This window comes from Pogona vitticeps, chromosome 1 (assembly GCF_051106095.1).
Source record: "Pogona vitticeps strain Pit_001003342236 chromosome 1, PviZW2.1, whole genome shotgun sequence".
NCBI classification, from domain to species: Eukaryota; Metazoa; Chordata; class Lepidosauria; order Squamata; family Agamidae; genus Pogona; species Pogona vitticeps.
Window position 1 is genome coordinate 183,273,819 of NC_135783.1, and position 13,589 is coordinate 183,287,407.

Below are 13,589 nucleotides of genomic sequence, written 5' to 3' on the forward strand. Positions count from 1 at the left end.
GCTGTTACACTTACCTATCTGAGTTTATTCTAGGTCCTTCTCCTCATTAGGTATCACTACTTTTCTCTCTGTCTTTTTCCCTCTACTGCATTTCTGAGCTAGCAGTCTACAGAACTGGAGGAGACGAAGCTCTTTGTACACTGGAAGTCAGTTGGTTAGAAAACACAATGGAGTCATGAGGTTCATCATCATAGGCATCCTTCAGTCTCGAGAGACTATGGTAACATGCTCTGAATCGAGGAGTGTTCTCTCCAGAGCATGAAGCCTGAGTAAAGTTATATGGAGGATAGGCTGTTACCCAAGCAGCAGATCCCCCCTCTCCACGTTGCTGAAATAGTCCAATGGAAAGGCAAAAGCCATTACAACTGGTTTCAGCGACGTCGCAGGAGTTGGCAGAACGACACATGCTATGAACTCCCAAATTGTTGTAGGAATGCAACTTAAAATGTAAGCACTGCCAGCATTCTGGCTTTTATCAGTTCCCCTCTTTAATAAAGACTCTCAACACATCTTCAGTGTCTCAGGGTCATACAGAACAATTTTATTTCCTTGTGATTTATGGCCCTCAGTGATTTTCCTAATGATAGCAGAACGAAATAACTGAAGGGTATTAGGATAGGCCTGCGGAAACCCAAGTCATTTGCCAATCTTACTTGAATTGTTCATTCTCTGTAGACGTCTCCTGAATACCAGAGTCTTCAGGACTCCAGCTCTTGTTATGAAACCTTGGCAGTCCACCTGAGCAGAAGAAGAAAAGAAGCTGAATACACACAGGGCTTCTGGAAGACCTTTCCCGGGAAAATGACAGTATGTTGACTTGGATGTCCTGTTAAAACTAATTATATTCTATGCTAATTGCACTTCAGTGAAATCATAGTAGCTTCCTTCCCTTTCCTTTCCCCTTTTCTATACTAACAACACTTCATTTTCAAAAAATGGTTATCTTTAGCTAATGTTTCTTTTTTTACTTATTATTCATCACAGTGTTTATTGCCATCAAGAAGCAGATATAAACCCCAGCTGTGGTGCATGACTCATCCTAGAGTTAATGACCATAGGTTGTTACTAATCGTCAAGTTTGTTGATCTCTCTTTTCAATTATAGGATTCTCTGAGGAAACCTGAGCGACGACTAATCTGTGAAAGCAGTAATCGGGGATTGTCCCTGCAGCATGCTGGGAGATTCTCAGTAAACTGGTTCATCCTCTTTAATGATGCATTGGTCCATGCGCAGGTGAGCCTTCGTTGCACACCTAGAACTGAGGAGCATTTCCGTTATACTTGGCTGACTAAGGCAGCAGAGGTAGTTTTCTTAAGGGATATTTTGAGAAGATACATAGTAGTAACTGTCTGATTACTGGATGTTTTTGAGCAGTTGTGGAAGGCTATTTTCAACGTTACATAGCTGTTTTCACTCTAGTTGCGTCTTCCATAGGGAAGCATGCAGCATCTACAGGAGAACAGATAAAACAAATAATTGAAGGCCATCAGGGTAGCTGTGTGAGCTTATCCAGGGGATATGAGTTTTGGGAGCTGGTCACTTTTGTCATTTTCAGTTCACATTACACCACTTTCTTCTTTCTAGTTTGCCAAAAGAGAATGAGGCCTGTTCTTTGCCTTACTCTCAAAGTTCACATTTTGTAATTCACTAGCATTAGGCTGACAGACTTCAAGTTGTAGGCATTTAAGCTACCACCACGTTTTCCCCACAACGTACACTAAAAGCCAAAGGTTCTGCTAATTAATACGTTTATCCCATTTTTCCCACTATAGATTGATGGGGAGGTTGGAAAAGGCTTTGTGATCCATGCATATCAGAGTTGACACTTTCCATCACTCACATATAGGATGGGATGTATCACACTGTTGTGATTCACAGACAATTTGAAAACTGAAGTCAAGAGTGTCACAGTCGAATCAGGAGCTAGTGTAAGGTTTGGCTGCACCTTCTAATAACAACTACTGTTCGCAATCTGGTTTAGTGTCTCTTTCCAAAGGGGTTGGGGGTGGGGGAATAAAGGAAGAACACTCATAGCAATCAAATGTAATCATAGTATGATGATTTCTTTCTTGTTCTTGGTAGTTTTCAACACATCATGTTTTCTCCTTGTCCACACTCTGGGTCGAACCTGTTTCAGAAGAGTCTGGAAATATGTAAGTATTTTGGGGCTACTACTCAAAGACTTTTTTAAAAAAAATACTCCAGCCTTATACTACTCTTGGATCTTTTATCATATTGGTTTTAAAGCCGGTATCGTGCTTGTTCATGGTTAGTGAGGTAAAATTGTCCAAGGTGTTGATTTGGCCCTCGATTTTGTGGATTGGCTGATGCTGAAATTATTGAGGTTGGATGTCAGACATACAGATATTATACACAAGCCTAGTCTACATTTCAGTATGGCTTCTTTAAAGGAGGTTACACATTTCTCATGTTTATATATTGTAAGGCTGGGAGTAACCCATAGGGTACTCCACAGAGTGTACCGTCCGTCTCTCCCAGCAGAAAGACAGAGGACAAAGTGGCAACCATTGTTGGAGAGTTAAGGCAGTTGAAGATAGAGTCAGAAACACCAGAGGGCGCCAGTGTGGCAGGAAAGAAGGAAGATAAAAAAGAGGATGATAAAAAAGAAAGGCCAGTTCAAAGGAGGAGGAGGAAGAAGAAGATTTTTGAGCACAGGAGAAAGTAGAACAAGAGGAGGATTTGGTAGAGATAGTTCAAGAAGACCCCCAGACAGGGGAGTGAGTAGAGTTCAGAGTTCCAGGAAGTACAGAGAAAGGGAATGGAAGAGACAAGTGTATAGAAAGCCACCTTATTGGGGGGAGACGGAAGAAAGAAAGCAATGTAAAGAATACAAAGCCTGGCAGCAAAGAGAGGCCCAGAGACGAGAGCAAAGGAGATGTATAGAGAACCTTGGGAGATCCCGTGGGGCCAGTCCCTTCCGACTGAGATGGAGGCAACAACTGGGCAAGAAGGTTTGGGAGCCACAGTTGGGTTGGGTTTACCACCCTCAGGAATAATGTTAATGGAGCATGCACCTGATGCATCGGGTATCATACCCAAGTGGAGCCAGGGATTTGCGAGTTCTTCACCCCTATCATTCAAAGGAAATTTGATGCATTTTGAGAGGGTTAAAACTTATGACTTATTGTTGAAACCAGAACGTATACATATAAATGAAGCAGAAGATTTGTTAAACAATAAACCAATTCTACTTGAGGATTTTTGGTGTGCAGCAATCTTCTGTGAGTCAAAAAGTATTGAAAGGGGTAAGGGACATGGGACAGGATCACAGATAGGTAGGAACATATGATGATTTTCCTCAGCCCCTTGTATGCAGAGTTGTATGCATAGGGAAGGGGGTGGAATTGTACAGGGTGATATTGTTGCAGGATTCACCAATAGGAGTGTCTTGGATTTAATCACTTTCAACTCTTTCTCTTTTTAAATAAGTAACTTATGGATGGGAGAATAGGCCCCAAAATGTCAGAGCAAAGCTTGGTGCTTTTTAAGGCTGAAATCCTATCAGTCTGTGTTGCATAGGTAAGCAATTGTGCAAGTGAGCCTGTCTGCGCTCCTGTCCATTTGTCATGTTTCTCAGTGCTTTCCCAAGGCAAGGAAATAGTTGTGCATCTGTCTGCACAATGAACAGCAAGTGACAAGGGAAAAAACACTGCTCACCATATGCACATAGTTTCCCCCGCCCCAATAGGATTTTAGTCCTAGAAACTGGAAGGTTTGCTAAGTAGACCTTCTGATAGTTTGCAGATCCAACAGAGATAGAATAGAATACACCCAGTTAAGCAGAAATTTACAACTTCACTCAATCTGGATAATTTGTGTAGGGTGTAGTACTTTTTAATTTAATGTTTCATTTCATTTTCGCACATATTCTCCATATATTTGTGCAAACAGTTGTGCTAATGAATGGAAATGAAATGAAATGCTTATGTGATACTTCATTATTGCAATTGGTTCTCATTTTTTAATAGTTTCAGAATAAAACAATTAATTAGAGCAGCGGTCCCCAACCTTTTTCGGTCTGCGGACGGGCTGGGGAAGGCATGGCACCCCCCGTGCTCATGCACATGTGCAAACAAGCAAGTGCGCCCTCTTGACATGGCGCTTGTCTGGGTGTGCTTGTGCGCATGCACAAATGGCGATGTGGCGCTCGCATGCAGGTGCAAACAGGCTGTGCGGGGGTGAGTGCGTGCGGGGGTGGGGCAGGAGGTCAGTCTCGGCAGCCCGGTGTAGCTCAGGCCACAGACCGGCACCAGGCCGTGGACCGAGAGTTGGGGACCTCTGAATTAGAGAATGCAAGTGTTTTGGATTTGAAAGTAGGACATTGATTTTAGCCAGAAGTTGGAGGAAAAAGGAGAAGCAGTAGTACATGATTCTTTCAGTCTGTTTGCTTGATTGGTATTAATTTTTTTCTTTGCAAGTTGCAATAATCTTTTCAACTATTTTAAAACTTTACTCTTCTGCCGTGTTCTTTTTCATTGAACATCATTTGTTCTTGTTTATTTCTCTCAATTTTATCTGCCTATATTTTCTTCCTCTTAGGAATGGTTTGAGAATCACTACACCTGAAGAACAGTTCATTCTTGTTTCATCAACACCACAGGAAAAGGTAAACAAGACTTCTGTTTTCCCTGCCCTTTCCCTGCCTTGCTGTTCATAAGGTGGGTTAGTTAGTGAAAGTTGTATTCACATGGGATAGCAGTTGGCTTACCTGTAGGAACATCTTAACCGTTCTAGCTGTTTCTTCCTTTGGGGATAAGGTGCAGAGTAAGTGTCTGTTCTGACCTTGTTTCATATAGTGACAGAGGGAATCAAACTATAACGCAGATTCCTGATAGCAACAATATGCAGTATGGCTGTGCAACACCCTTCCTTAGGCGGAGGATCGGATTAGAGGGTTGGTCTTCATGTACTGGCTTGTAATCCACTGTGGACACTTTCAGACTTAAGGTGATTCACACTGGCAAATGCCAATATGTTTTTTCTTCGAAGTTTAGAAGCAGAAAAACAGGTTAGGGGAAGTTGGCTACAATAGAACATTGTGCCAGCAGATTAAAAACTGGGCTTGTGCTACAGGTAGAATGTAAACATATGGTTAATCCTGTGATTCCTGGAGTCTTTCTATAAAAGTAGCTGTGGAAAGAGAGGAGAAGGGGGAACTCTGAGGGGCAGGCAAGTCTTTGAATTCTTTTACTGCAATTGTTTCAGACTAAGTGGTTGCGATCCATAAGCCAAGCTGTGGATCAAGCCTTAAAGGGGACATCTGACTTGCCTCCTTATGGGGGTAGTGGAAACATTCAGAGGCAAGAGCCCCCCATCTCACGGACTGCCAAGTACACCTTTTACAAGGACCCTCGGCTTAAGGATGCCATTTATGATGGACGATGGCTTTCTGGCAAACCACATGGCAGGTGAAAATGTGCACATCTTTTTATATATTGGCCAGTTAGAGGGCATACTATTTACTTAAACTGCTTGTAAATAAGAAGTTAAAAGAAATATGTGTGCTTTTGCTTTAACAATTAACAAGTGGAGCGGAGCCTTTAATAATTTTTTTAATAAAATTGAATAAGACATAACAAAGTATGTTGACAGCTTCTTTTCTTGTGCCCATTTTCCCTGAGCTCTAAAAACTAGCCTGAAACTGCCTAGTCATCTCTGAAATAATCCTACATAAAGTACAGTACTTAATGATGCTCCCAACAAGGCATTTGTATGATTTATTGTTCTCTGTCTGTTTCAGAGGGGTCTTAAAATGGCCAGATGGAAGAATGTATTCTGGCATGTTCAGAAATGGCCTGGAAGATGGGTAGGTAGAATGACAGGAGAATGGCAGGTGTCAGCTGGGTGAGGGAGGGAGGACAGCAGGTTTATCACTCAAAATATACTTGCCACCAACAGGATTGGTGAGTACTCTGCCTTTCAGTGGGAGTTGTATGATTTTGATCAACGTTCCCTCTAAGCTGTGCAGTGTTGTGTCAGGTGTGTGCACCCACAGCCAGTGTTTCTCCCCCTTTGGTTCCAGTCCCAGCCAGAGCTGGGTGGGGGGCAAAGCTATGTGCACAGATAGTGGAGCCCCTCCCAGTGGGGACAAAAATTAGAGAGAGCATTGGGAGTAATCCTTTATTGACTATAACATGAGTATTTGGTCATCTTCTAAAATTAACTTTAGTCGCTGTACCAAAGTAGGGGTTTAAAATTTTTTTAAACACTGCTTGTTAAGTGATATGGGTGTTATGAAAATGTTTGTTGTGATTATTGGGAACCTAAGTGGGTTCAGATATCTGTATATTTATTGTCCTGTGGCCTACTTTGTCAGTGATTACTCTAGTAAAAGAAATAAAAATGTTTTTGAAAGGAACTTTAAAAGTTCCATTGATATTTTTGAGTACAATGTTGCCTTGCTTGACGAGGATAATCTGTTCCAGCGAAATCGCTGTAGAGTGAAATCCTCATCAAGCAAAATAAAAAAGCCCATTGAAATGCATTGAAAACTGGTTCAATGCGTTCCAATGGGCAAAATACCTCAGCGTCCAGCAAAGATCCTCCATAGGGTGGCCATTTTCCGATGCCTGTGCAGCAAAAAATCCATCCTGAACACAGCGGGGAGCCATTTTGAACAGCCAGCAGCCGTTTTGAAAACCCAACGATCAGCTGTTTTGATCGTCGTAATGCAGAGAATCGGTTCCCGAAGCAGGGAACGATCATCGTAAAGCGGATTTTGCCCATTAAAACATCATTTTGCAATCGCAAAGACATCGTCCTGAAGCAGATTCATCGTCAAGCAGGGTAATCATTAAGTGGGGCACCACTGTACAAAATTGGTGGAGTTATCTACATATTTCACAGTAGTAACAGACATGTATCTACCTTTCTCAGTGGCCTCAGTCAAGCATTTTGAAAAGTTTTGGCATCTGTAGGTTACTGTTGTCTTTTCTAAAAATATTCAGTGGGTGTAACTTATGAGTAGTCTTCTGTCAGACAGGTCATTAGTGTTCTTACTTTTTGACATCAATAAGGTATCAAAAATAAGACAATTGAAGTTAACATGAATGCTTGGAATTGTTGAATGGATTATTATATAGGTACACCTGTGTAGTTCCTTCACTAGGGTAATTACTAGGTACTAATAGGAAATAGGCTGATGCAACATAAATGTATTGTATGATTTATACATTGACACTTTTGTCTTCTTTAAGTATAATTCACATGTACATATTGAGTCAGAAGTAAGAGCCACCCAGTCTGATGGATCTTGCTACAACATATACATATACAGGATTGCTGACCATGTTATAGATTTGATGTGGTAGTGATAAAGCTATTGTGGTTTATTTTTTAGGCTGTATTTTGTCATCTGGTTGTTCATGCCTATTGTGTCTGTTTGTTTGTTTTCATAATGGCAGACATGGTGAATATACAGTACCAAACAAAATACTGAAAAAGAGTGACCACTATGTTGGATACTGGAAGGAAGGCAAAATGTGCGGACAGGGCATCTACAGGTAATACGCATACAACATGTAGATGATTTTGAAGGGCAGAATGTGTGGTCCTGGAGAAAATTGGAATTGAATTTACAATAGATTTCAAAGACCTATTTTACACACAGTGCATTTCATATATGAGGTACACTTTCTTGTAGGGAATAGTATAAGACACCTGTGTTACAAGCACTCATATAGATAGGTGAACGCCGTCTGGGTCCTGGCCTTAAGCACACAATGAATTATACTTAATAAACATCTTTGCAACAATTTACTCATAGGTTTAATCTCAGTTGCTGTTGCCGATTATAGAATTATAGAAGCCATAATAGAACACATGAGATTTCTATCAGGTGGTGTGATGATGGGAATGTCCATGTTACTGAAAATAATCTCTCACATTCCCTTTAGAATGTGCAAGTACACATGTATATACTGTAGTTTCCCTCCTGTTTTTCATTGGTGGAGGAATAAATGCCTTTTAAAAATGATCACGTCCTAAACCCTTCTGGACTTCTGCCTTTCAAGAATAGAAGCAGAACATGTGGAGAAAGTGCCATTTATTACTGAGAAATTCTCAGGTTCTGTATGCAGAGAGATGTTTTTCATTTCAGCTATGGTACAGGCGAAGTATATGAAGGCAGCTTTCAGGATAACATGCGTCACGGTCACGGTCTCCTGCGCAGTGGGAAACTGACTTCCTCCTCTCCCAGTATGTTTATTGGCCAGTGGGTGATGGATAAGAAGACTGGATATGGTGTATTTGATGATATCACAAGGTAAAGAGAGTTGGAATATTATGAATGAATGTGCTAAATTACCATGTAGCACTGTTTAGAATAATCGACAAATTTAGGGAATAAAGTCTAAATTATTGGCTGATAGTCACCTAAGAGCCTTCTAGATGAAACAGGAGTTCCTTCCAACCCTAGTTTACTCAAAGGAAATAACGACCCAGCATATCATTGACTGCCTCTGAAATCTGTTAAGTTCTCCATCCTGGGAGAAAAGTGGCATCTTGACTGGCATTTGTCAGTTCAAAGGTGGGATAGAAATCCAACAGATAGATAGGCAGAAAATGTTGAATGATTAATAACCTGCCTTTGAAACTAGGGATAGGGAAGAAATCTCTTCACAATCTAAGCCTACCTAAGTAATTCTTCCCAAAATAGAGATACAAAGTGAAAAGCAGCTATTAAAAGTGTTTGCACAGCTCCAAATTTTGCCATTATTTCTCCAATTAAAAAGGTATGCACGTTTGATTATACTAGGGAAAGCATCAATGAGAGCATCAATGTACGGCAACCCTATGAATGAAAGATCTCCAAAATGTCCTGTCCTCAACAGGATCTTTGGTTCAATCATCATTCATCTTTTTCGTGGTCCAGGGTATCCGGAAAACTCTCCTACAGCATCACATGTCAAACGAACCAGGTTTTTTTCCCTGTCAGCTTTCTTTACTGCACAGCTTTTGTACCCATACAGGAGGATCAGGAATACAGGAGTGTGTTAATGATCTTGGCCTTGGTCTCCAGTGACACATTCTTAGACCTTTGGTCTCGATGGGCGGGATAGAAATCTAATAAAATAAAATAAAATAAAATAAAATAAATAAATAAATAAATAAATAAATAAATAAATAAATAAATAAATAAATAAATAAATAAAATTACAGTTAAGGATCTTTTCTAATTCTTTCATTGCCACCCTTCCAAGTCTCATTATTCTTCTGCAGGCTCCATTTGGACTGATGTTTGAACCAAGGGTACCAATGTACTGTATTAGTACAATAATGTAAATTACACTGTCTTACGGGAAATTGCTTTTGATGAATGTGTATATCAAGTAGAACTGTATTCAGGAGTGTTTGTCTCAGGAGATGTGCTCACAAACACCTGCACATTTTAAAACACCAATCACAAACATGTGGACACTGGACAAAACTTAAGACTGCAGAAATGGAGAACCAGAGTTGACAAATGTGTCCAGCCCTACTTTTAACTTATTCATTAATCGGTATTTAAATAAATACTCATACTTAATATCACTGTCATGTATTTAAAAATCTTAATATAGGTGCTCTTTTTGAAATAATTAGGGAACAGTGAAAACTTGCAACTTCATAAAATTCTATACATATTTTGTTAAAAGGAAAGTCGATAATAATATAATTTCCTTTTCACTCCCCATTGTATTAAGAAACTAGACCAAGTAAGTCTCAAAAATAAATAAATAAGGGCACCAGCAGCCCTAAGGAGGCATCCGTTCATAAACTTGAGTGGCACAGAACAAAAAATGCTTTAATTTTTAGATAGCTTCAGAGAGTGGCTTCTGGCTGATCCTCCCACTCTGGAAGCACCGTTGTTGGATTGCTTCTGACACAGACAAGGAAGAAATGGCAGCTGTAAGGATTTTAGTAAAAGGGGGATTATGCTTACCATTAATAATTTAGTTGTGTGTTAGATTCATGAGCATGATTTGCACATTGCCGTTCGAATCGACACTGCTTAGGCTCCCCTTTCTCGCCATAGACCTTTGATGAGGTTGTGTGGTTGCATCACCAATGCTCAGCTATGTGGGGCAGAATCTCTCCGTTGCTAAACCCTTTGAGGCAAAGAACAGGAAGCTGTGCTTTATAGCTGCAAGCAGTAACTTTTTCCTCTGTCTTCAGGGGAGAAAAATACATGGGGATGTGGCAAGAGGACCTGTGCCAAGGCAATGGGGTTGTGGTTACACAGTTTGGACTGTATTACGAGGGAGCCTTTAACAGCAATAAAATGATGGTGAGTTGCATGTATGCAAATTGTGTTGTGATTTAATGATAGAGGGAGCATACCCAGCAGTCTTTGCCCTTTTTTGCTTCTTAGATAGGAAAATGCATATGTACATTCTTATGCTGAGTTGGAGCTGGATTACCCATGAGCAGAATTTTACTCCTCGCATGCTCCTCCTGGAGGAGACAAAGGTGACTGTTGCTGATTCCCTTGGCAGCTGCCGTGCTTCATCTAAATCTGTTCTGGAGTTGTTCGGAGCAGCATGGGAGGTGGTGGTGGTGGTGGGGATGCAGGCAGAAGTGGAAGTCAGTGGATGACTCTCCCTGGTTTTCTTCCAAGAGGAGATTTCATTGGCTCTCTGACCTTTCCATAAATGCAAAGTGCCCTTTGATCTATGGAAATACAAATCAGGATCTGGTCCGGTAGGCGGGTTTTTTTTGGGTGGTTTCCATACAAACTACAGTGGGGTCTTGACTTGAGAACTTAATCCGTATTGGAAGGCGGTTCTCAAGTCAAAAAGGCTGTAGGTCAAGTCTCCATTGACCTACAGTGCATTGAAAACCAATTAATCCCGTAACAGGCCGTTTTTGTTCCATTTTGGTTTTTTTCTGGTCTGTAAGTCAATTCTCAGGCTGCAAGTCAAACCTAAATTTTGCGGCCAGAGAAGTCTGTAACTCAAAAAGTCTGTAAGTCAATCCATCTGTAAGTCAAGGGTCTACTGTAATGTTGTTTGGCTTTTTACAATTATTAATTAATTTGTAAACTTTTGTGTTATTTGCAAAAATATTTGTAAATGTTGTAACCACATACCAGATAGTAAACGTGAAAGAAAAGAGAATTCCATCTGTAACGTCTGTTCAAGTAGGAAGGTTTAAACTGAACAGGTTTTGTGTTTACATAATAATTAGAAATTTGTTCAAATGTCTTTAATACCCCTTGATGTAGGGGGTTGGCGTCTTGCTTTCTGAAGATGACACTGTGTACGAAGGAGAGTTCTCAGATAATTGGACCCTGAATGGGAAGGTTGGTAATTCATATTTTTGGGACATTTAGTTTTGTAGAGTAAAGCTAGTCATTCATAATCATTGTATGACTTTTGCACTGTGTTTTGTTTTTTTTCCCCACTTGCCTCCCCCTAAGGGAACATTGACATTGCCAAATGGAGACACTGTTGAAGGTAGTTTTAGCGGTGAATGGGGATCTGGGATAAAGGTTGCTGGAACTTACATCAAGCCAAGTCTATACGATCACGAGAAGGACCAACCCAAAACTCTGTGAGTGGACGCAGATTACCTACTGTACTTGTATCTTCGTCGGTGACTAGCTGGAGTACTGAGCATTGATGTGGCTGCAGACCATACCTATATGACCTTGTTTGCCGCCCAGAGTAGACCATAGGTCTAGATGGGGGGGGGGTATAAATCTCATAAAATAAATAATAAATAAAATAAATCCTGGGTGGGCAGCTGGTTTGGCATAGCGCCCTTGCTGCTAATCCATGGCAGTGCAGTTGTTGTTCTGTGATCTTTGGATGACAATTTGTTGTACAGCTTGTTACAAAAGACCAGCCCTCTTCCTGTGGTTCCGCAGTAGCCACCCTGTGGCCCCAAGAGGCCCAAATGTGCTCCCAGCTCCCTGTGACTCCCTAGCGCTCACATTCCTCCAGTTTTATATATATACATTTTGGCCATATTTTGAGTATTCCCCCCCCCCAGTCCTCATGCCCCTCGATTTTATTTTATTAATTTAAACTGTGGACTGAAGGCACAAGGGGCCTTTTTAAATTAAACAATTCTAAGAAAAAACAGTGGCAGGGGGATGTCTCAGGAGCGGGTGCTTTGTGGTGCTTCAAGGTCCAGGGACGGGCACACGTTGCTTCCACTCCTCTGGAGATTTTCTATCCCTTTGCAGTTCAGTATTGTTACCAAAAGATAAACCATTTATGCCTTGAAAGTTTCTCATTGTCATCATCAACTTTGAACTACAGAACTGGAAGGGACCCTATGGATCATCAGGTCCAGCCCCTGTCAAAGAGGCACCGGGGGGGGGGAATCAAACTCCCAACCTCTGGTCTCAACCACAGAGTTATCCAGCAATTCATATGTTTTGCTCCTTATCAATTTTCCATTACACAGAGGAGCCTGGCCTTTAAACTGATAAAAGAATGACATTGAATCTGAAAAAGTCCTCTTAAAATACCTTTTAAACAGCCTTAATGTAAGGCCGGTTAAAAGTCCCTTAAAAGTAACTAGAAAAATGTTAATTGTTACAAACACACACACACTTTCCATTTGCGAAGCTACTTATAAATTGTAGCTATGTTTCACCTCCATTCCATTCACAAAAAGTAACTTATTACAGATAATTCTGTCACTTGTAATTTGTTCCTTATATTCTTCAGTAAGTCATTAATGTTTCAAGAATAGAACGTGAGGGGATTTGGGAATCTATACTGTAGAGGCAAGTCCACAAAGGAGCTCCTACAGAAAACTGGAGTTATACCTCTCAGACAGTAGGAATTGAAACTATCCAACTCATCTAATGCACAAGCCTGGTTTCAGGCATTTTTATAAATCATCAAAGAAGTGCTATTGGGGAATAGGTTGCATGTAAGACTTATGCATAGTGTGTAGCTTGTCACCTCCGAAGAGTATTGATGCAGCTGCCGTTCAAGTTATAGTTTTGTGATTGTTTTGGTCTTGGAAGCAAAGTTTCCCCTCCCCCTCTTGTTTTTATAATAACCCTGTGTCTCTTGCTCCCAAATTTTCTGCGTCTTTTCAAAAACATTTGCTATTAATTAGTTTCGACATCACTGATGCCCTAAATCTGAATGTGAAGTCAGCTTCCCTGCTGCACTGAACATAAATTCTTATGAACTTTTTTTTGACCCCACTAGGGGGTCTATGAATAAATGCATAGAGGCTCCCGTAAAGCATGGATTGTCGGCTGTCCTTATTTTAAAAGCTGCTTTCTGTTCAGAACTAGTGTGAGGTAGTTGCGTTTCCTTTAACAAAACTAGAAATTTTTTTGGTACTTACTTTTCCAGAGTAGCATAGTGAGAGGCAGACTTTCTGCTTTCAGGGGAGACTTTGTGGTTGCTCCAAAACTGGAAGATTCCAATAATATTGTGAAAAGGATGGATTTAGTCTTGAATGTACATTTCTCAGTTCTGTTGCAGATTGGCTTTCCCCTTGGGCACAGATAATTCATTTACTGATTGAGAAAGCAATGATCTTACTTTAACTTATTAAAATTATCAATGGCTTTTCATCATACACCAGATGTATTAGAGTAAGCTAAATTGGGCAAG

The 13,589-nt window shown here is 40.6% G+C and overlaps 1 protein-coding gene across 3 annotated transcripts in view; it reads left to right on the top strand.

Annotated features, from left to right (window-relative positions):
- Positions 1-13,589, top strand: part of ALS2 (alsin Rho guanine nucleotide exchange factor ALS2) — a 91,005-nt gene that overhangs the window by 49,224 nt on the left and 28,192 nt on the right. For all 3 annotated transcript variants that reach the window (XR_013538282.1, XM_020814474.3, XM_072978760.2), the window contains exons 14-24: positions 676-807; positions 1,105-1,233; positions 2,083-2,153; positions 4,561-4,627; positions 5,227-5,429; positions 5,762-5,827; positions 7,425-7,523; positions 8,120-8,284; positions 10,177-10,288; positions 11,225-11,302; positions 11,420-11,553. Coding sequence is in view for 2 of the 3 variants with exons in the window: in XM_020814474.3 (XP_020670133.3) it covers positions 676-807; positions 1,105-1,233; positions 2,083-2,153; positions 4,561-4,627; positions 5,227-5,429; positions 5,762-5,827; positions 7,425-7,523; positions 8,120-8,284; positions 10,177-10,288; positions 11,225-11,302; positions 11,420-11,553 (1,256 nt within the window). In the remaining variant the exon portion in view is untranslated. The remainder of the gene's footprint in view (positions 1-675; positions 808-1,104; positions 1,234-2,082; positions 2,154-4,560; positions 4,628-5,226; positions 5,430-5,761; positions 5,828-7,424; positions 7,524-8,119; positions 8,285-10,176; positions 10,289-11,224; positions 11,303-11,419; positions 11,554-13,589) is intronic.